The 23,290-nt window shown below is 35.2% G+C and overlaps 1 protein-coding gene across 3 annotated transcripts in view; it reads right to left on the reverse strand.

The window, feature by feature from the left end:
- Positions 1-23,290, reverse strand: part of CSNK1G1 (casein kinase 1 gamma 1) — a 188,562-nt gene that overhangs the window by 88,566 nt on the left and 76,706 nt on the right. For all 3 annotated transcript variants that reach the window (XM_068553416.1, XM_068553408.1, XM_068553425.1), the window contains exon 2: positions 21,657-22,056. In XM_068553416.1, coding sequence (XP_068409517.1) covers positions 21,657-21,837 — 181 coding nt within the window. In that variant the 5' untranslated portion in view covers positions 21,838-22,056. The remainder of the gene's footprint in view (positions 1-21,656; positions 22,057-23,290) is intronic.

Raw genomic sequence — 23,290 nt, forward strand, 5'->3', positions numbered from 1 at the left:
CTCCAGGATAGATCACGTCTTGGGTCACAAATCAAGCCTCAGTCAATTTAAGAAAATTGAAATCATATCAAGCATCTTTTCTGACCACAACGCTATGAGATTAAAAATCAATTACAGGGAAAAAAACGTAAAAAACACAAACACATGGAGGCTAAACAATATGTTACTAAATAACCAAGAGATCACTGAAGAAATCAAAGAGGAAATCAAAAAATACCTAGAGACACATGACAACGAAAACACGACAATCCAAAACCTATAGGATGCTGCAAAATCAGCTCTAAGAGGGAAGTTTAGAGCAACACAAGCCTACCTCAAGAAACAAGAAAAATCTCAAATAAACAATCTAACCTTACACCTAAAGGAACTAGAGAAAGAAGAACAAACAAAACCCAAAGTTAGTAGAAGGAAAGAAATCATAAAGATCAGAGCAGAAATAAATGAAATAGAAACAAAGAAAACAATAGCAAAGATCAATAAAACTAAATGCTGATTCTTTGAGAAGATAGACAAAATTGATAAACCGTTAGCCAGACTCATCAAGAAAAAGAGGGAGAGGACTCAAATCAACAAAATTAGAAATGAAAAAGGAGAAGTTACAACAGACACAGCAGAAATACAAAGCATCCTAAGAGACTACTACAAGCAACTTTATGCCAATGAAATGGACAACCTGGAAGAAATGGACAAGTTCTTAGAAAGGTATAACCTTCCAAGAATGAACCAGGAAGAAATGGAAAATATGAACAGACCAATCACAAGTAATGAAATTGAAACTGTGATTACAAATCTTCCAACAAACAAAAGTCCAGGACCAGATGGCTTCACAGGTGAATTCTATCAAACATTTAGAGAAGAGCTAACACCCATCCTTCTCAAACTCTTCCAAAGAATTGCAGAGGAAGGAACACTCCCAAACTCATTCTATGAGGCCACCATCACCCTGATACCAAAACCAGACAAAGACACTACAAAAAAAGAAAATTACAGATGAATATCACTGATGAATATAGATGCAAAAATCCTCAACAAAATACTAGCAAACAGAATCCAACAACACATTAAAAGGATCATACACCATGATCAAGTGGGATTTATCCCAGGGATGCAAGGATTCTTCAATATATGCAAATCAATCAATGTGATACACCATATTAACAAGCTGAAGAATAAAAACCATATGATCATCTCAATAGATGCAGAAAAAGCTTCTGACAAAATTCAACACCCATTTATGACAAAAACGCTCCAGATAGTGGGCATAGAGGGAACCTACCTCAAAATAATAAAGGTCATATACGACAAACCCACAGCAAACATCATTCTCAATGGTAAAAAACTGAAAGCATTTCCTCTAAGGTCAGGAACAAGACAAGGATGTCCACTCTCACCACTACTATTCAACATAGTTTTGAAAGTCCTAGCCACGGCAATCAGAGAAGAAAATAGAAATAAAAAGGAATGCAAATTGGAAAAGAAAAAGTAAAACTGTCACTGTTTGCAGATGACATGATACTATACATAGAGAATCCTAAAGATGCCACCAGAAAACTACTAGAACTAATCAATGAATTTGGTAAAGCTGCTGGATATAACATTAATGCACAGAAATCTCTTGCATTCCTATACACTAATGATGAAAAATCTGAAAGAGAAATTAAGGAAACACTCCCATTTACCACTGCAACAAAAAGAATAAAATACCTAGGAATAAACCTACCTAGGGAGACAAAAGACCTGTATGTAGAAAACTGTAAGACACTGATGAAATAAATTAAAGATGATACCAACAGATGGAGAGATATACCATGTTCTTGGATTGGAAGAATCAGTATTGTGAAAATGACTATACTATCCAAAGCAATCTACAGATTCAATGCAATCCCTATCAAATTAGCAATGGCATTTTTTACAGAACTAGAACAAAAAATCTTAAAATTTGTATGGAGAAACAAAAGACCCCGAATAGCCAAAGCAGTCTGGAGGGAAAAAAACGGAGCTGGAGGAATCAGACTCCCTGACTTCAGACTATACTACAAAGCTACAGTAATCAAGACAATATGGTACTGGCACAAAAACAGAAATACAGATCAATGGAACAGGATAGAAAGCCCAGAGATAAACCCACACACCTATGGTCAACTAATCTATGACAAAGGAGGCAAGGATATACAATGGAGAAAAGACAGTCTCTTCAGTAAGTGGTGCTGGGAAAACTGGACAGCTACATGTGAAAAACGAAATTAGAACACCCCCTAATACTATACACAAAAATAAACTCAAAATGGATTAGAGACTTAAATGTAAGTCCAGACACTATAAAACTCTTAGAGGAAAACACAGGAAGAACACTCTTTGACACAAATCACAGCAAGATCTTTTTTGATCCACCTTCTAGAGTAATGGAAATAAAAACAAAAATAAACAAATGGGACCTAATGAAACTTAAAAGCTTTTGCACAGCAAAGGAAACCATAAACAAGACAAAAGGCAACCCTCAGAATGGGAGAAAATATTTGCAAATGAATCAACGGACAAAGGATTAATCTCCAAAATATATAAACAGCTCATGCAGCTCAATATTAAAAAACAAACAACCCAATCCAAAATTGGGCAGAAGACCTAAATAGACATTTCTCCAAAGAAGACATACAGATCGCCAAAAAGCACATGAAAAAGCTGCTCAACATCACTAATCATTAGAGAAATGCAAATCAAAACTACAATGAGGTATCACCTCACACCAGTTAGAATGGGCATCATCAGAAAATCTACAAACAACAAATGCTGGAGAGGGTGTAGAGAAAAGGGAACCCTCTTGCACTGTTGGTGGGAATGTAAATTGATACAGCCACTATGGAGAACAGTACAGAGGTTCCTTAAAAAACTAAAAATAGAATTACCATATGACCCAGCAATCCCACTACTGGGCATATACCCAGAGAAAACCATAATTCAAAAAGACACATGCACCCCAATGTTCACTGCAGCACTATTTACAATAGCCAGGTCACGGAAGCAACCTAAATGCCCATCGACAGACGAATGGATAAAGAAGATGTGGTACGTATATACAATGGAATATTACTCAGCCATAAAAAGGAACGAAATTGGGTCATTTGTAGAGACGTGGATGAATCTAGAGACTGTCATACAGAGTGATGTAAGTCAGAAAGAGAAAAACAAATATCGTATATTAACGTGTATATGTGGAACCTAGAAAAATGGTACAGATGAACCGGTCTGCAGGGCAGAAATTGAGACACAGATGAAGAGAACAAACGTATGGACACCAAGGGGGGAAAGCGGAGGCAGGGGTGGTGGTGGTGGTGGGATGAATTGGGAGATTGGGATTGACATGTATACACTAATATGTATAAAATGGATAACTAATAAGAACCTGCTGTATAAAAAAATAAAGAAAATAAAATTCAAAGGAAAACAAACAAAAACCAAGAAACCACTTTTATGTAACTCAGATTGTTTACCATGTCTATTTAAGGCAAAGAGGCTGGCCTACTGCCTTCACCACCCAGATAGCATCTCTTTAAGTAGGCAGCATGCTCAAGGGTAAGAAGATAATAAACACTACAACTTTAAAGAAAGAAGCCAGAGGTTTTTTTCATTTTTACTAACTTAATTCTACTAGTTTATTAGTACACTATGCAGAAAGATTTCCCAAATGGTTAATAGTTAACAGCAATGATAATTCCTTCTTGTGCTAAGTTTTTTGAAGGAATTACTTATCAACACCAGTAAGTAGTTTATTATAAAAAATCTTATTAAATCTTGCTTAACACCACTGGTAGTGGTATAGAGCATGTTTACTATTAATATGTAAGACATATCGGTTTTAGACAATGTTGAAATGTTTTCTAAACTGCAGAACATGATCGATTAAGGAGTGTGAAATAGGTAAATTCAGTGGGTCCTGACCAACACATTATTTAAGGAAAAGTAGTATAAAATTTAAAAGAGTATATCACACTTAGTAAACTGTATTATTTCATAAAACTTTTGCTTCAGACATACACAAATATTAAATTCTGTATATACTGGATCACAATATAATATGTATTTTTTTAGTGTGAGTCATGGTGAAAAAAATAAAAGCCATTAATAAAAACCTTCTGAAAAGCAATTTCAATTATTTCATTTTGAGATGAAAAGCTCAGGTCAGTGACAACTAGCTCCTATGACTTTCCTAAACTGTTAAACATAATAGTCTGTTCTAATCAATCTGTTAGAAAAATCCTCATTTTCAGCTGAAAGTCTGGAGTGAGACTGAGCAGAGTGAGGAAGAAGAGGGTGGATGATGTCATTGATAAATGAGGCCAAAGAAGGACCTGTACTCCATTTCAAGAGGGTGACCTATGAAGTACTTACAGAGGCAATGCTTTAAGCAAGTGTGTAAAACTTTCTACATTATAGTGGTGAGGAAAAAAAAAAACAACAAAGCTGGAATGAATCACTCCAGAAAGCATGATACTCTACAGCAGAAAAATAACGAAGTACTTTAGTTTTTTAAAATGTTATTATTCAAAATCTCACTTATGCAATGATTCCCCGATGTAACCTCACCCAATTTCAATAACGAAATGATTTTGAAGCAAATCCCAGATGTTATATTATTTCATCAGTAAATATTTCATTACAGATCTTTAATAGATTTGAAGTATTCTTTAGAGCAGATGGATTACTTGCTATTTGAAGACTTGCCACATAAATGTGAAAAATTAAAAGACCAAATGGACATTTGCGGATACTGAAAAAGTTATAGTACCTAGTCGACATTTCAGCCATTCAGGAAGAAAAGTCCAAATTGTCCTTTGAAAATGCAAAAGGGTTGAAAGTGAAAAAAGCACAATTATGAACAATTATGTTAAAGGTAAAACAATTGATTCTAGAAGAACTAAAACTATGGATTGTCAATGACTTGAACCTGATCATCAGGCAAAAATTGTCCAATATTTCATTAATATTTTCCTGCCAAGAAAAATACAACCTCCATTCTAAATGATAATGCAAGTTTTAAGAAGAAATACATTAATGAAGTTGCAGGAGTAGAAAAGTATGCACGTTTAAAATTAGGCATTCAACTAATGTACAAATTGGAGAAGCCACAGTACCTGAAAACTTCACAGTACCTGAAAACTTCACAAATCCCAGTGATGCAGTCATGTCCATTTCTTTCTCATTGTAATGAAGGTACTTACATTAAAAGCAATGTTAACTTACTGTGTTTTTTTTTTAAGTCTTGCTTTACTGTTAATTATTTGGACAATTTCCTGGAGTCTGGCATATAATTTTTCAGCTTTGTTTAGAGCCAGTGATTGTGAAGTAGCTCCTCCTGAGGAACAGTGGAAAGCTGTGTGAGGGTCACTAACACATACTGCTAACATCTAAAACCAAATTTTAATCCTCTTGCACAAATGATACCCCCTAAAATTTTTTTTACGTTTATTCTTCTTTTTAATTGAGGCATAATTAACATGAAGTAAAGTGCACAAATGTAAAATGTATAATTCAGTGAATTTTTACATATCCATACATATACCTATGTAACCATCCAGGGAGAGAACATTTTCAGCTCTCCAATAGGCTTTCTTGTGCCTCTTCCAAATCAATAACCCTCATTTACCACTACCCAAAGTTACCTGTTCTGTTTAATTGCAAGAAATTAGTTTTGCCTATTTTGAACATCTATTAATGGAAATATACAGTAACCACTCTTTTGTGTCTGGCTTCTTTTGCTCAACATTATGTTTGAGACTCATCCATTTTGTTGCATGTATTAATAGCTCATTCTTTTCCTTTTTTTAAAAAAATTGGGGGGGGGTAGTTCATGTTTATTAGTTCTGCGTAATGACTTAGATGTTCTGTTTGAACATTCTCGAACACATTTTTTGGTGCACATAGATATGCATTTTCCTGGGCACATACCCTGGGTCATATAGAGTATTCACATGTAGAAATAACTAAAATGTCCATCATCTGATGAATAGATAAAACAAAATGTGGTATATCCATACAATGCACAAAGAAGTGACCTGCCTCCAATGAAGTGATCCACAATAAGAAAGCACAAGGCTTCCTACGGCAGAGGACCATGTTGTTAGTAATAAAAAAAAAATAGAGGTCTCAGTGTGATCAAGTCTTTTCTTTTTGAGTAAGGACAACAAAATTGTCAAATCCACTTTGCATTCCATCTAGTAGCATATTGGGACATAAAAGACAGTCCTCCTCAGGAAGAAGTCTTTGGGAAGTATAAGTTGAGCTGATATCATAAACTACTCTCACTGGCCACCAAGGAAAACCAAGGCAAAAAGGTAGTCACCCTATTCAGGATTACCTTTCCTCATTTTTTAATCTTATTTTGGAACTGCTGTTTCTTCCTCCACAACAAAACTTTAATATCTTAAGCTAAACATTAAGAAGCTACCAACTTAATTCCACTCACAATAGCCAAGAGGTGGAAGCAACCCAAATGTTCATCAATGGATGAATGGAGAATGGGTGGATAAAAAAAGTGTGGTATATACATACAACAGAATATTATTCAGCCTTAAAAAGAAATTCTGTCATGTGCTACAATGTTGGTGAACCCTGAAGACATTACGTTAAAGAAATAAGCCAGTCAGAAAAAGGCAAATACTATATAATTCCACTTTAATGAGGCATCTAAAGTAGTCAAATTCATAGAACAGAAAGTAGAATGGTGGTTACCAGGGGCTGTAGGGAGAGGGAAAAGGGGATTTTGTTTAATGGGTATAGAGTTTCAGTTGGAGAAGATGAAAAAAATTTCTGGAGATCTGTTTCACAACAATATGAATATACTAAACCCTACTAAACTGTACACTTAAAAATGGTCAAGATGGTAAATTTTATGTTGTTAAAAAAATGAATTTGGGCATCCCTTTCAGACCCACAAATGCCATTTCTAGGAAAATAAGAAATTGCAAGACTTACCTTGTCAGTAATAATAACTATTATCATTTTGAGCAGGGTCACTCCCAATTTGTAATGGGAGAACATGGTCTTTGGAGAGACCACATCAAGATATTACAATAAATGGATTTGTACTTAAGAAGAAGAAGAAGAAACTAACTTAATTCCAAATAAAGTATAAGTAACTGAAAGCTTAATTCAATGGACTTGCTAAACTCTAATTTGTAGAATCTACGCAATGTAGTATTTTTTAGTAAAACTTTTGCTGCTCTAGGGGCTGGAACTGAAAAGTTCTTAACCTACAACCATCAGATTCTCATTTAAAGTCAAAAAATCTTTCCATGTGGGTAATAAGAATAAACATCAAAGCAGCACTGTCTGTACTGAAAACTGCATTTCTTTAGATTACCTTAAACACCTTGCAGGAAAAAAAAAATCTCTCTTGGTTATTAAAGTGATTATGAAACAGTGAAACAGATATGCATAATAATACGAAATCATGATTTACAAAGTATAACTTAAGACTGACCACAAATGAAATAACAGTTTTATCTCTAATCAATAATTTATTGAAAAATAAAAAAATGTTCAAAATGTGATGAGATTTGAAACTTTCCCTAGTTTAATTCTAAAAATAGTTTCGCAAGAGGGAAAAATCATTTCAACCTATACTAAGTGATTACACTACTTAATTCTAACATGAAGTTACATAATCATATTTGTAAGTCTGCATATTAATTTTGACTAAGCCTATGTACATTTTTTGGTAACGGCTTTTGAGATGTAATTCACATAGCATACAATTTACCCACTTAAAGTGTACAATTCACTGGGTTTTAGTATGTTCTCAGAATCATGCAACTGTCACATCAATCAATTTTAGAATATTTCTATCACCTCAAACCCCCCCCAAAATAAAATAAACCCCATACTCTTTAGCTATTACCCACCCACCAGTCGTCCTGTCCCTCTCTCACCTCCAAACACCAGTCCTTAAGCAATCATGAATCTACTTTCTGTCTCAGTAGTTTCTGTGAGTCAATAGATTCACCTATTATGGATGTTTCATACAAATGGAATCACATAATATGTGGTCTTTTTTAACTGGCTTCTCTCATTTAGCATAATGTTCATCAATAGCATGTATTTTTATTCCTGGATTCATTTGTTCATTCATGGCCAAATAATACCACATTTTGTTTATCTATTAATCAGGTGGTGGACATTTGGTTTATTTCCACCTTTTAGCTATGAACAATGCCGCTATGAACATTCATGTGTAGGTTTTTGTGTGAATAATGTTTTCATTTCTCTTGGGTATGTGCCTAAGAGTGGAATTGCAGGAAGAAATGGTAACTCTTATGTTTAACTTTCTGAGGAACTGCAAAACTGTTTTCCAAAGTGGCTGTACCATTTTACATACCCTTCAGCAGCATGTGAGGTCTCTGATTTCTGCACATCCTCACCAGTCAACACTTATTATCTGTTCGATTCCAGCCACCCTAGTAGGTATAATGTGGGATCTCATTGTGATTTTGATTTGCATTTCCCCAATGACTACTGATGTTGAGCATCATTTCATGTGCTTAATGGCCATTCCTATGTCATCTCTGGAGAAATGTCTATTCAAATCCTTTGCCCATTTTAAAATCGGGTTATTTGGGGACTTCCTTGGCGGTCCAGTGGTTAAGAATCCTTGCTTCCACTGCAGGGGGCACAGGGTCAATCCCTGGTTGGGGAGCTAAGATCCCGCATACCACGTGGTGTGGCCAAAAAAAAAAAAAGAATAAAAGTAAAATTGGGTTATTTGTCTTTTTATTGTTAAGTTCTAAGAGTTCTTTATATACTTGAAATACTAGTCCCTTATTAGATATGATTTGCAAATATTTTCTCCCATTATATGGATTTTTTTTTACTTTTTTTCAGGATGTCCTTTGCAGCACAAAGAATTTCATTTTGATGAAATCCAATTTATCTGTTTTTTCTTTTGCTATTTGTGCTTTTGGTATCATGTCTAAGAGTCCACTGCCAAACTGAGGATCTGAAGATTTACCCTTATGTTTTCTTCTAAGAGTTTTACAGTTTGGGCTATTACATTTAGTTCTTCGATACATTTTGGGTTAACTTTTGTATAGTATGAGGTAAAGGCTGAAATTCAATCTTTTGTATGTGAACATGCAGTTGTCCTAGCACCATTTGTTGAAAAAATTATCCTCTCCCCACTGAATAGTCTCGGCACACTAGTAGAAAAGCAATGGACCATAGATTCATATCTGGATTCTCAATTCTATTCCGTTGACCTATATGTCTATTCTAATGCCAGTACCACAGTGTCTTGATTACTGTTGCTTTGTAGTAAGTTTTAAAATCAAAAAGTGCGAGTCATCCAACTTTGTTCTTCTTTTTCAATATTGTTTTGGTTCTTCTGGGTCCCTCGCAACTCCATATGAATTTTAGGATCAGCTTGTCAATTTCTGCAAAAAAGCCAGCTGGGATTCTAACAGGGGTTGTGTTGAATCTGTAAATCAATTTGGGGAGTACTACATCTTAACAATATTAAGTCTGATCCCTGAATGTGAACGTTTTTCCAGGTATTTAGGTCTTCTTCTTCTTCCTTTTTTTTTTTTTTTTAATTTACAATGCTGTGTTTCATTTCTGCTGTATAGCAAAGTTACTCAGTTATATATATATATATATAGTCTTTTTTTAATATTCTTTTCCATTATGGTTTATCACAGGATATTGAATATAGTTCCCTGTGCTATACAGTAGGACCTTGTTATTTATCTAGGTCTTCTTTAATTCCTTTCCAAAATGTTTTGTAGTTTTCAGAGTATAAATTTTACATTCATTTTGTTAAATTTATTCTCTTTTGATACTATTGTAAATGGAACTGCTTTCTTAATTTCATTTTTGGATTAAACATAGATACTTTTGTATAATAATGATTCAGACCTCTTCTTTCATTATCCATTCTCAGAAGCATACTGCCTTTTCTTTTTCTTTTTTTTTTTTTTGGCCAAGCCGTGCAGTTGCGGGATCTTAGTTCCCTGATTAGGGATCGAACCTGGGCCCCTGGCAGTGGAAGTGTGGAGTCCTAACCACTGGACCGCCAGGGAATTCCCCATACTGTCTTTTAATTAGAAAAGTATTAGTATCTCTTAAATCTCAAGTAGGGAACTCTTTTATATAAATAAATTTTTCAGAAAAGTGAAGTGACACTCTTTCAATTAAAGTTAAAAAGTAAAATCATTTACAAGGGAAATGTTTCTAAAGCTTCATGTTTCATAAAGAGAATATCGGGTGTTCACTCTGGCAGCATACTATTTACTAAAATTGATAGAGATTAGCATGCCCCCCCACCCCCGTGCAAGGATGACATGCAAATTCATGAAGCATTGCATTTTTTTACAAACTTGAAGTTATGAAATAGATAAGTCACAGGGGATGCTATGTACAGCATGATGACTAAAGTTAATAATGCTGTACTGCATATCTGAAAGTTACTAAGAGAAGAAATCTTACAAGTTCTCATCACAAGAAAAATAAATTTTGTAAATATGTGTGGTGATGGATGTTAACTAGACTTACTGTGGTGATCATTTTGCAATATATACAAATAATGAATCATTACGTGTACACCTGAAACTAATATAATGTTATATGTCAATTACACCTCAATAAAAACGTTTCCATGAATATCTGATTTTTTTTCCTTGATGAATCTACTCAAGATGAGTAATAATTATATTACCCCACTTGAGCAAACACCCTTAAAGGTTAATCCAGTATATAAGGCTATTCTGCCCAGACTGCTCTGCTTTGTGACTTTGTTACCTTCCTTGCTATCAGTCTATCAGTGATCACTTCTTGATACATGTAATTCCCTCTTCCTTCTGTGTTTGTACTCTATGGAAGATTAAGAAAACTAATAAGCTTGTTAGAAATGCATATAAAATAAGAACACAAAGGCTTTAAGAAAAAGACTGAAGGTCTGAAGCACGGGAACTTCTGGATACACAGATCCTAAGATATCTATTTTGACTGCTAAGAAATTTTTTATTTTTATCGTTGTTTTGGTTTGCTAGTCCTCAGCTTTGATGCAGAGAGCTGGAGCTTATTAAGAAAAATGATACCATGTACAGTTTTACTATAACATGGATAAAAGTTTCAACAAATGTAATTTATAATTCTAATTTACAGTAATGTTAATTTATATTCTATATAAATTTTTGTGAAAAAATGCTACATTTAGCCTTGTCTATTCTGAAGTGAGTATTTTAAAGAGTATAATAAAACTGTAGAAAAATAATTACACTTTCATCACTGATGTGTAAATTTTCTGCCCTATATAAAACTAATTTATCTAGCAAGCTAGAGAGGATAATGTGTTATAGTTCTAATAATAACCTATCTTCATGAACATGTTTATTGTGTTATTTACTTATAATAATAATAAAAGCTAGAAGAAAACGAAGCCCAATTATATGGTAACGGTTGTGGTAATCCACTTGAAGAAACAGAATAGCCATTAAACTTATAATTATGAAAGTCACATATAGGAATTTAGTAAATAAAAAAGGCAGACTCTCAAAGCATAGCCAACTTCATTTATACCAAAGTACATATATATGTATATGCATGTATATATAGACATATATACATTTACACACAACTGAACAAAGAGCTGCTCTAATTTTCTGTAATGTTACAATTCTGTCTACAAAAACAAAACCCAAACAAACAAAAACAAAACATGCTTCATGAATTGGAATTACCATTAACTTCTCTATAGGCTGGGTGCTCAAATCCAAACAATCTATTATTTAGATTAATATATCTCTGAAGTAGTTTATAACATAAAGTAGAAAAAGGAACATGACAATCTCAAAAAAAAAAATGTTAACTTTTAGTTTCACAGTACAGACATTAGCCTAAACTACCTACAAGAGTCCTTTAATCAAAGAAACACTTGGAATTACTTAAATCACGAGGCATTTACTGTTTCAGCCTTCTATCATCCAGACAAACTGGAGAACTCCCCTACTATTCTTTAATATCAGCACCACTAGATAAAAAAAGACTGCTCTGTGTTTTTTAACAATACAGAAAAATTAAATACAGAAAAATGATACCTTTTGTGGGAAGGGGCAGTGAGATCAGAAGTTCTAATTAATTTATGATCTCTGTGGAGGGGCGGGGTACGGGGGTGGAAAACATGACATGCAATTCCTTCCAAGTTTTTTTTGTTTGTGTTTTTTTTTTTTTAACTGCCTACAAGACAAAGTCCAAAATCTGTATCGTGGCCCACAGCTAGTCAAGAACAGACTCTGCTCACATCTCTACCCTCATTTCCCACTGTACCTTATTCAAATAAAAAGCTAAGGGTAGAATAAAGAACAGTGTTTATAATCTCCTCCACTTTGATTTTACTCTAAATTTAAAATCTATACTTTGCAAAACTAAAAATAATAAAATATTAATTATTAATCAATTAGCCAACGTTTTCCCTCCTTACCTCCCAGAAAATCCCTGAAGATTAAAGTTGGTCCAACATAGAAACTAGATAGTGATACTTAGAGAAAAGATTATTGGCTATCATTTTATACTTTATATTTCTTTTCTTGGTAATAGGTATAATTATACTGAATGTAAATGATTATCACCTTTGGAATTAAAAATTACTTCTTATGTACTTTTAAACCTTTTTTTTCCCCAGCATGTAGTATTTCAACTGCACACTTAACCAATAAGTAGGGAAACTACATGATATATAATAGAAATATCTGTCTAGGATGTCCCAGACCTGGGTTCTAGTTCCAACTCTGTGGCAAGCTAGTTTATTTTACCTTGACTAAGTTGTTTAATTTCTAATTTCTTTCATTTTTAAAATGATGAAGTTTGGACTAGACAATGCCAAAGTTCCTTAGAGGTCCAAAACTTAAGAAAGATCTTATCTATTAAATCAGTCTAAGTTACCATGAGCTTTTTGGGGGCAAATCCCACTCCTGTCTCATAGTAAACTCTCAGCCACCTTTTTCATATAAGTGTTGCCAATCTAGTTGTCAGACTTGAAATTGTAGAGTAGGATTCCTGACTCATGGTCAGGTCTTTTGTTCAACTCAATGCTTTTTCGATTTAATGTTGAATCTTGATTCTGTTAACCAGTCACTGCATTAGCTGGCCCACCTCAAACACTGTGTTATGTGAGGATTTCATTACTATGTCCTTCAAAGATCTCCATCCAATTCACGGTTGAACTGAACGGAACCAAAATACAGAGCTCTACTGTTCAGCATCAGTGATGGCAATGATCCGATCCTCTTTGGTGAGGTGGTTAAAACAACTACAAATCTCAACTATCTTCTCAGCCAACTCATATTTCTAAACGTGTTACTAGACTATCACAAAAGTCTGTCAAATAAATGCCTTGCTGAATAAAAATATATGATACATAGAGACATCTGGTTTAACACGGCAGAGAAAATGTAGGCATTGCACTCTATTCCTTTCCAAAAGCCCAAGGAAATGACAAAAGGAAGAAAACAGAACAAGTAAAATAGGTGGGAAAAAAGCAGACTAGAGATGTCAACATTTTGGAAGATGGGCTCCATTTTCTTTGGTAAGAGCTTTGCCATTTTCTGGAAGAGTATGGCCATAAGTTCAGACAGTTTTCTCCTTAGGATGCATGATCATCACATAAATATTGATTCTGAACTCTCTTCATAATTAAATCCTTAATCGTCCTAGTTTTGTACTCCTGCTGAACAATTCCAAACTGGTTTAGCAATCCTGAAAATTTTACTGTTAAGTTCTCCTGATTAACTAGCCAAGATGTCAATGCATAATCCTGAAAGTATATCTGTGAAACTTCTAAAGTTACCATATTAACATGACACAGTCTGTGCGTCAGTGAATGTGGTTAAAACTATTTGCTCCTACTATTTTTTGGTGGATTATGCTACTGACAAAAGAATTCTTCCTCAACATCTGTTAAAGCTGTTTAACCTCAGCAAACTTGTGCTTGAGTTAGAACCAACAGGATGCAATTCCAAAAGAAATTTAAACTACAATACTATTAGGAACAATAACTTTATATTCATTTGTAGTTTTCCAAGAAAGTTAAAATACATTATTTCTGGGATCATAATTTAAATTGAATCCCTCCACAACATACTGCAGAAAACAAATGATATAATTCGTTACATATCTGTGAAGCAGGAACCTAAGTATCCCCTTCTTAGGGGGAGAAAAATACCTTTGGTCAGTCTTACAACTTACTACAACACATACACAAATGTACACACATACATATCTCCAAAGAGGTAACGTACATGGGACAAAATATTAACAACTGGTAAATCTGGGTGTTATTATGGATCCTCACCATCCTATCCTTTTTAGTTTTTTGTAAAATGTTGAAATTTTTCTTCATACAAGTTGGGAAAAAATAAAGCAAAAATTTAAACAATGTTTTGTGTTACGTATACAAACCAAGTGCTCACTATCTGTCAATCACTGTCTTAGGTGCTTATACGCATTATCTAAATTTCATCTCTACAACAAATCTGTAAGATAGATATTATTATTACCCTCCTCTTACGGAGGAAAAAAAATGAAACTTGGACAGGAAATCTGACTCAGGGCTCTTACTTTTAACCACTTGAGGCAGAAAGTAATGACACAACTTCTAAAACTTGTTTTCAGTTTGTTCCATCCACAAACCCCCAACATTTGCAAATTTATAGGGAAACTTTAACAACGTTATAAAAGCACAATACAGTAGCCCCTTACTCTCTGTGGAGGACTGGTTCCAGGACCCCCATGGACACCGAAGTCTGTGGCTGCGGACGCTCAAGGTCCCTTTACAAAATGGTGTATTATTTGCATATAACCTAGGAACATCCTCTGTATACTAGATCTAGATCCCTAGATTACTTATAACACCTAGTACAGTGTAAATGCTAGGTAAATAATTGTAAATACAATGTAAATCCTATGTGAAGAGTCACCTGTAACAGGGCAAATTTAAGTTTTGCTTTTTGGAACTTTATGGGACTATTTTTCCCCAGAGTATTTTCCACCCCTGGCTGCTTGAACCCAGAGATGAAGAACCTGTGGATATGGAGGGCCAACTGTGTATCAGTTTTTCTGTTTTGCTGACTGGCTTGATTTTTGGCTGATATAGATTGAGTTTCATTTTTTCAAAATGCTAAGATTTCCTACGAAACTATTAATAAAAAAGTAAACATTTGATTTTACAACTAGAGAAGAAACACTTTTAAATCTTATTTTATCTTAAGCCTATATTCTTTCAGATGAATGCTTTTCAAAAAATTTTAACACAACAGACCCATACCTTTTAAACAAAATCTTACTGAAAACTCAATATAAAGGTAACAGAGAGAGTCCTGCCTGCTCACTTTTCCTTTCCCATTCTCTTGAAGTAGGAAATCAAGGGCTCCAAGACTTTGTGGGATGTAATATGAAACCAACTGCTTTATATAATATGCAACTGTAAACTGTTAATTATCACAACTGCCAAAAACAGAACTGGCTGGTAAGAGCTGAAGTTACAAGTTCCAATTTAAGTTCATTAGTGATAGTTAAGTAATTCAGATATGGAAAGAACAATATGCAGAGAAGTTGTCATGTACACTCTACTTTAGTCATAGAAATAAGTGTCTTATTTTAGAAGCAAGGGAGGAATGTGTCACAGGACAAGCTGATATCCTTAGACAATTTACCTTTGTCAGAAACATCCTTCTGTTCTAATGTACTTTTACATATTTCACCAGATACCAAAGATGGAATAGAACAAAAAGGTCAATTCTTTGTGCCTCCATTTTCTTATTGGTAAGTAAAAACATTCTCTAACAGGATACTATTTCACAAAGACAGTATAAAAATTATTAATAAAATTTATATGCAAGACTGTTTAGTCTAAAGGGTCTCCCATAAACATAGGTACATACCTATTAGGATATGAAATCACCTATCTACTTATTCTTGCAACTAAGAAGGAAAAAAAAGCTGCTACTTGTAGACTAGGGATACATATTTTCTAAATTCTGGAGGAATAGAATCATTTTTATCTTAATGTTTACATGATTCTTTCCAGGCCTGATTCAACAGGAGACTCAAAACTTTAATTAAAAAAAAAAAAAAAAAAAAGGCCTCAAAATATTCCCCATGCTTCACAGTTAATAAAAAACAACCTGCAGATCTGTTTCCACTGCATCGTGTCCTCCTACCTTTTATCCACGATCATCCTTCATCAATCTTCCTTTCTCAAATCTTCAAAATTCCCCTTTTTATTGAGGCAATATACATAGGTAAGACTCCACAGAAATAATCTTTCCATTGAAAAATATGCAAAGGCCACAAACAAGCAACTCTTAAAAGAAGAAATATAAATAAATGTGTAAAGATGTTTAACTTCACCCATGAACACATACACATTTAACAAGATACCATTTTCCCCATCAGACTAGCATAGATGAAAAGATTCTCAATAATGTTCAAGGTTTTCGAAGGAGAGACACAAACACACACACACACACACACACACACACACACACAGGCTCACACAGAAAATAAAGGAAAACCATCTTTCTGGAGGGCAAATTGACAATGTGTAACAAAATCACAAATATGTATGTATCTTTGACACAGAAAGTACACCTCCAGGATTTATCCTAAGAAAATAATCAACCAAGTTTGGACTACAAGGATGTATTTATTACAAGTATCTACAAGGATGTTCAGATAGTATTATTTATAATTAAAAAACAGAAATAATTTATATGTGTATTAAGACTAGCTAATAAATTTCTAAATATAGACATTAAAAATGATCTATATTTAAGCTGAAACAATAGAAGTTCATGCTGTATTAAGTGATAAAAGCAAGTTTACAGCACAGTTTGATTGCATTTCTAAAATATGTCCTGATACATATTTTTTATTCTGGAAAATTAAATTAATTAAACAAAATTAGTGATTATCTTTGGAGATACTTTTAAGAAAAATTTTTTAAATATTTTGGGCAACAGCATGTTTGCTTTTTAAAAACATTCCTTTAAAGGATATGTTTATTGCTATTTTTCCCCTGGTTACAAAATACATGTATTCATTAAAAAAAAAATGAAGAACGAAAAGGAAGGAAAAAAGGAATCATCTCAGAAATATATAAACAGAAGTCAAAGACCAAAGGCTATAATAATCAGCTTCTCCTGTTTAGCCTTAGGGCACAGGCTGTGCTTAACACCCCACCCCTCTAGAAACTCTTGTCTTGACTTTTTGACTTCTCTACTCCTGAGGCTCTTCCTCTCTCAGCATCCCTTAAATGCACCCTCTTTCTCTCCTCACTCACACAAGCTCTATGAGCATCATATCATCACCGATGGTTGCATGCTCATTAACACCTACATGGTAATGATTTCTTAACCCCTATCTGAAGTCTAATTTTTCTAAGACTCAGAGTCACATTTCTGCATATGTGCTACACAATCCTCAAAGTCAATATATTCTCAAAGTCTAACTTACTTGCCTTGCCCATCGCCTACTCTAGTCCCGTGTTTCCTAGCTCTATTAAAGGTTTCCTCATTCACTTGGTCTTCCCAAGCTGGCAGAATAACTGGTAACCAAATCCTGCCTATAGTCTACTTCTGAAATTTCTCCCTAATTCATCCCTTCCTCTGCATCTCACTGCCATTTTCAGAGATAAGGCAGGCCTGGCCACTTCATTATATACCATACACAGTAAAAAGGAATTAAGAATACAAATAAATATGAGAATATTAATAAAGCAAATTACTACCATCAAGCATGTCTTGAGGTAGAGAGATGGAGGAACATGACACAATGTGACAAGTACAATTAGAACAAAAATCCACACGATGTCAACCTCTTTACTATCTGATCTAATCTTATACTGGGAATTATCTTTCTAGAATACAAACCAGATAATGTCACTCTTCTGTTGTAAAACCCTTGATGATTCTACTCCACTGCCTACCGGATAAAGTCCAAATGCTTTAATACCAAGCAAACACTTCACAATCTGCTCCCAACGTATCTAATAGCCTCATCTATTACTCTTCTTTCACTTCACACCCCATAACCCAGCCGTGTATAACTAGTTGCTGCTCTGACAATATGCTAAAGCATTTTACAACACCTAGTGTTTGTGCATCTGGCTGTTGGAGAGTCCTTTCCTTGTGCTCACTGGTGAAGTCCTGTACTACTCTCAATCAAACCATGCTCCTCTGTGAAACCTTCATTAACCTTCTCTACCAGTGTAGTTTTTATACAGTCTATTACAATACTTATCACTTTATGTTGTAATTTGTTTTTCTTTTTCTGTCATTAGACTGTGAGATTCTTTTTTTTTAAATTGTAGTTGATTTATAATATTGTGTTTGTTTCAGGTATACAGCGAAGTGATTCAGTTATACATACACATATATATTTTTCAGATTCTTTTCCTTTATAGGTTATTACAAGATACTGCCTACAGTTCCCTGTGCTATACAGTAGGTCCTTGTTGGTTATCTATTTTATACATAGTGGTGTGTATCTGTCAACCCCATACTCCTGATTTATCTCCCCACCACCTGACACTGTGAGATTCTTAAGGACATCTTGTTATTCTTTGTATCCTTCCCAAGTCTAGCAAGACAGTAAATATTCAAGAAGTGTTTGTTAAATGGATGATGAGGTGGAAACAGATTTACAGAGAGCCAAAATACACTAATCATCCCTTTTTTTTTTTTTTGGCTCTCTGGCTGGAATTCAGAAGTCTATCGAAGCAGTAATGCCACTACCTACCATGACCCCCACATACCAGGAACCCAAAGGAGCCCATGTGTTTTTTTTCTCCCCCCTTCCTACTCATCTCGCTATCTATCCATCCATCCCACAAATAACATCAGCAAATAATACAGAGAGAATCCCTGCCCTCCAAGGGGCTTATATTGGCGTAAGGAGAGACAATTAACAGGTAAACAAATATATAAAATAATGTCAGACAGTGATCAATGAGATGAATAAAACAAAGCAGTTTGATGAGACAGAATGTGGTTAGGGGAGTAATGTGCTATTTTATTTTTTATTTTTTTATTTTATTTTTTTAATAATGGGGGTAAGAGTATTACTCATCTCCACAGGTGGAAGTCTGCAAATCCCAGCTCTGACCCTGCTGGGTTTCCCCATGAGATTTTTTTTTTAAATTTATTTGTTTATTTATTTTTGGCTGTGTTGGGTCTTCGTTTCTGTGCGAGGGCTTTCTCTAGCTGTGGCAAGTGGGGGCCACTCTTCATCGCGGCACGCGGGCCTCTCACCATCGCGGCCTCCCTTGCTGCAGAGCACAGGCTCCAGACGCGCAGGCTCAGTAACTGTGGCTCACAGGCCCCGTCGCTCCGCGCCATGCGGGATCCTCCCAGACCAGGGCTCGAACCCGTGTCACCAGCATTGGCAGGCAGACTCTCAACCACTGCGCCACCAGGGAAGCCCAGTAATGTGCTATTTTAAATGGAGGTGGGAAAGAAGTCACAGAAGGTTTCTCTGACACAGTAACATGAAAGTTGAGGCCCAAGGGATGAGAAGCAACCAGCGAAGCAAAATTTTGAAGAAAGAATTCTTCAAGCAGAAGGAATTGTAGGTGCAAAAGCTCTGAGGCACAAATGCACTTGGCTATTTGAGGGACAGAAGAAAGCACAGCGTTGTAATGGTAGCCTGGGTGGAGGCCTATCTGCTCCTGCCTTGAGTTTGGAATTTTCCAGTTTTCACCTTCTGTTGTCTGCACAATCTGCTACTTACTAATACCATAGCAAGAGGACAATGGAATGGGGTATACAGCACACCCTATTGTCAGGAGACGTCAAATGATTCTGAAAGTTACTTTTCTGGTTTCTGTTGATAAAAAGTACTCCTAGATACAATGCCCTAACAATAACGGTCCCAGGGCTAATGAAAACCTCATTAGCACACAAGAATAAAACCACTTGAAAAGAGAGAAAAGTTCTTTCTACTGACTACAATGCAAGTCAAAATGGGACCCATCATAATCACCCTAGATTCGTTAGAGGAAATAAAACACAACACTTTACCACTCTGAAAATATACATGAGCTATCCTTCTACATGAATAGATTTTTCCATTCCTGTGTAAACGTAATGATCATATAATACAAATCTAGACTTAAGTAATTAAATAAAATACATTTGCAGTTTTCATTGACCAGGGTTTTACTTCATCTTTATAGAAATTAAACAATTTTATGATGTTTTGAGAAAGCATGAATTTATATGCATTATAAACTGCCTCTCAGTAATTTTGTGGATGTTTATGTCATAATCTATTTAATTCAAGTACTACTGTGATGTTAGAGCAAAGTCAATCCATTATATAAATGTATAGTCACAAAACTAGCTACTAAAGCAACTCAGTAGTTGGTAGGAACTCAAGCAGTGTGAAATTACACATCTTACTCCTATTTTCAGTAGCATCTGCTGGCTTTGCTAACCAGAACATGAACACATCACTAAATATAAAAGCCTTTCATTATCCTAGTCAGGTCTTAAAATTCCAGGCTCCCAGCCTTCTAGTGGTAAAAATAAATTCATTCTCAGCATCCCTAGATTCAATTCTGCACCCAGTGATCTCTGGCTAGTACAGTGATGTTTCCCTGAATCTCTCTATGGGGGGATGAGAGGTAAGATTTTTTCGATCTCCTTTTGAAAAATCATCAGAAGTAGCAGAGGTAATCAAAAATAATCATCTTATGCTCCCACGCTCCCACTTCCTCAAAGGGCAAAGCCTCTTACAATGGGTCTTCATAATATGACAGTCTCAACAGCTATGAAAAATAAGAAAACACTTTAGCTTAAAAAATGACCTTGTCACAATCTGCAAGTTGATGACCAACTTCACATATTCACAAGATCCTTCATTTTCTCTTCCCCATTCACCTAGGGAGGGCCATAAAAAGTTTCTAAATACCCAATGTACCTTCTTCCCAATTTCACATCTTCAAACTGGTTGATGTTATCATTATTCATCATCTCACTCATAAACTAATACTTGAAATAAAAAATCCTTTCCTTGGTTGGGAAATAAAAATTGCAAAGTTTCTCCCTGGACTTCTAGCTCAATCCTGATGTTGGGACTTCCAGGAAGGAATGCAAACATGTTATCAGTTGGAAAACCTCTCTAAATACTGATGTATCTCCTTGCAGACTAAGTATGGGTATTACTAAGTATTGACTCTTCCCTTACTAAGGGTAGATTCTGAATTAAAACAAGGCCTTAATCCCTTCTCAAAGTGTGGTTCAAGGACCAACAGCATCTTAATCAACTGGGAGTTTGTTAAAAAGACAGTATACAGGGCTCTACTCTCCAACCAACTAAATCAGAATCTTCGTTTTACTGATATCTGTATGCAGATCTCCCTACATCACAAAATCTCAGAACTGGTGGAAAATCTAAAATCCTATCACACACAAAGAGGGATGAACCTTGGATAACAATTACACCTGATAATGACTATAGTCTCCTTCACAAATTCTTCAGTTCTTTTAACAATAGGTCCTCATTACAAGAACTTCTCATAAAATTATAAACTGCTGGTCTTGAAACCCACCAAAGCTTATTATTGCTGCTGTTGTTCTTGTTAGTCTAAGCCAATAATATAACCAAGTTCTTACCTAATCTGAGCTCTCCGAAGTTCCCACACCCTATCTTCTTGCCAACCCTGAAGTTGGGTCCCACCATAAGAACCCCAGAGGATGTTGAGGAGCCAGATGGTCGGGAACAGTGTCCACTCCTTTGTGCCATGGGTTTAGCTGTCCGTTGTCTTTCATCCTTTTCCCTACTAGGATGGTCCATGATCCTACACGACAGAGTCTCTGCACAGGTCTCCTTAATTTGTATACCTCTCTTCAATACAAAAGTACGTCCGAATAAACTGGAGTTAGAGTAAGGTAAGGAGTTCTTTTGGCACCATGTTTATGTTTCTAATTTATCTCCAGGAGATGAAAAACCATTGATTAGTTCTGGTAGGACACGTAGTCTGTAGGTCTCAAGCATAGGAGGATATTGTGCAACCTAGGTAAAAAATCAAGAAAGCATACAGTTAAAAATTATATTTTAAAACAAAATTAAGAGAGTTACCACTAATTAGAATGGACTCTATCCAAAACTGAGCAAAGTGGACAGCTTCCTGAAATGGATTTTGGTTTTACATCCTCCAACAGTTTAGCCATCTGGACTAGTAATTCATCTGGTAACATAGGCTCAGTAGGCTACAGACCAGGGCAGCTAACAGAACACAGAACCCTTTAACATAAAATGCTTTCTTCTAGTGTTGTACATATGACTCAAAAGAAAGCTATTTGTTGGCTTTTTCATCACTGGCTAACAAAGATATGGTGGGGTTCAGCCAAGTTAAATAAACTGAGGGCAATTAAAAGCTCTTCCCCTTAATTTGGACAGAACCTATCAGAAATAAGCTACTCACTACTCACTGTCCCCCTCCTCCATCCCCACCATTTATCAAGCACTGACAGCAATCACGAAATCCAAAGCAAGTTACGGATTGACACAGACTACTTCTATGAAGGCCTTTCCAAAACCCTAGTGGTACAAAGTAGTCCTAGACTAAAGGTTTGGAAAGCTCAACTTTCGGTCTAGTTTTCATTGTGGGCTGAGTACACAATGACAGAGTGCCTGAAGCAGGTCCTTTGCACAACCCCAAAGTGAGAATAAATCTGAAGAACAAAAAATCTTAAACAAAACTCATCCCTACCAGAATTCTCCAGTTTCTCAATTTAGGACTAAGCCCAAGACAAAGTTTGCAATGAGATAATTTTGATGCTATTTTTGATAATCTAGGTGAGTATCCTTAACAAAAAAATATTCTGTTACCACCAATCACAGACTAAACACATACTTTTGTTTCACTTTCACTGAAGATTTCCCTTAAAATTTTAAGGAAGAAGAGAATTAGAACTGCTTGGTTATTATTGCATGTATACAAGAAAGCAAATATGTCTAGACTGTAAGCTTCTTACGGACACCTTTAATTCCCTAGTACAGGAATGGGCACATACGTGTGAGCTGAATGTACAAATGGGCACATAATCCAAGAACATACTCTGTTTACTTCATTATAGTAGTTAACTGTTTACTTTCATCTTTTCTGTCTGCTTTCTTTGCATTATTAAAACTGTATAATGACTTTAGGCTTCCGTAAAGCTAATCATCATTAAAATACATTTCCCTGAATTCAGGAAATAATACATCTACATTCAAAATGTAGAGTAAATTCAAATGCAGAGTA

The sequence above is a fragment of the Eschrichtius robustus genome, chromosome 1, assembly GCF_028021215.1.
Source record: "Eschrichtius robustus isolate mEscRob2 chromosome 1, mEscRob2.pri, whole genome shotgun sequence".
Classification (NCBI taxonomy): domain Eukaryota; kingdom Metazoa; phylum Chordata; class Mammalia; order Artiodactyla; family Eschrichtiidae; genus Eschrichtius; species Eschrichtius robustus.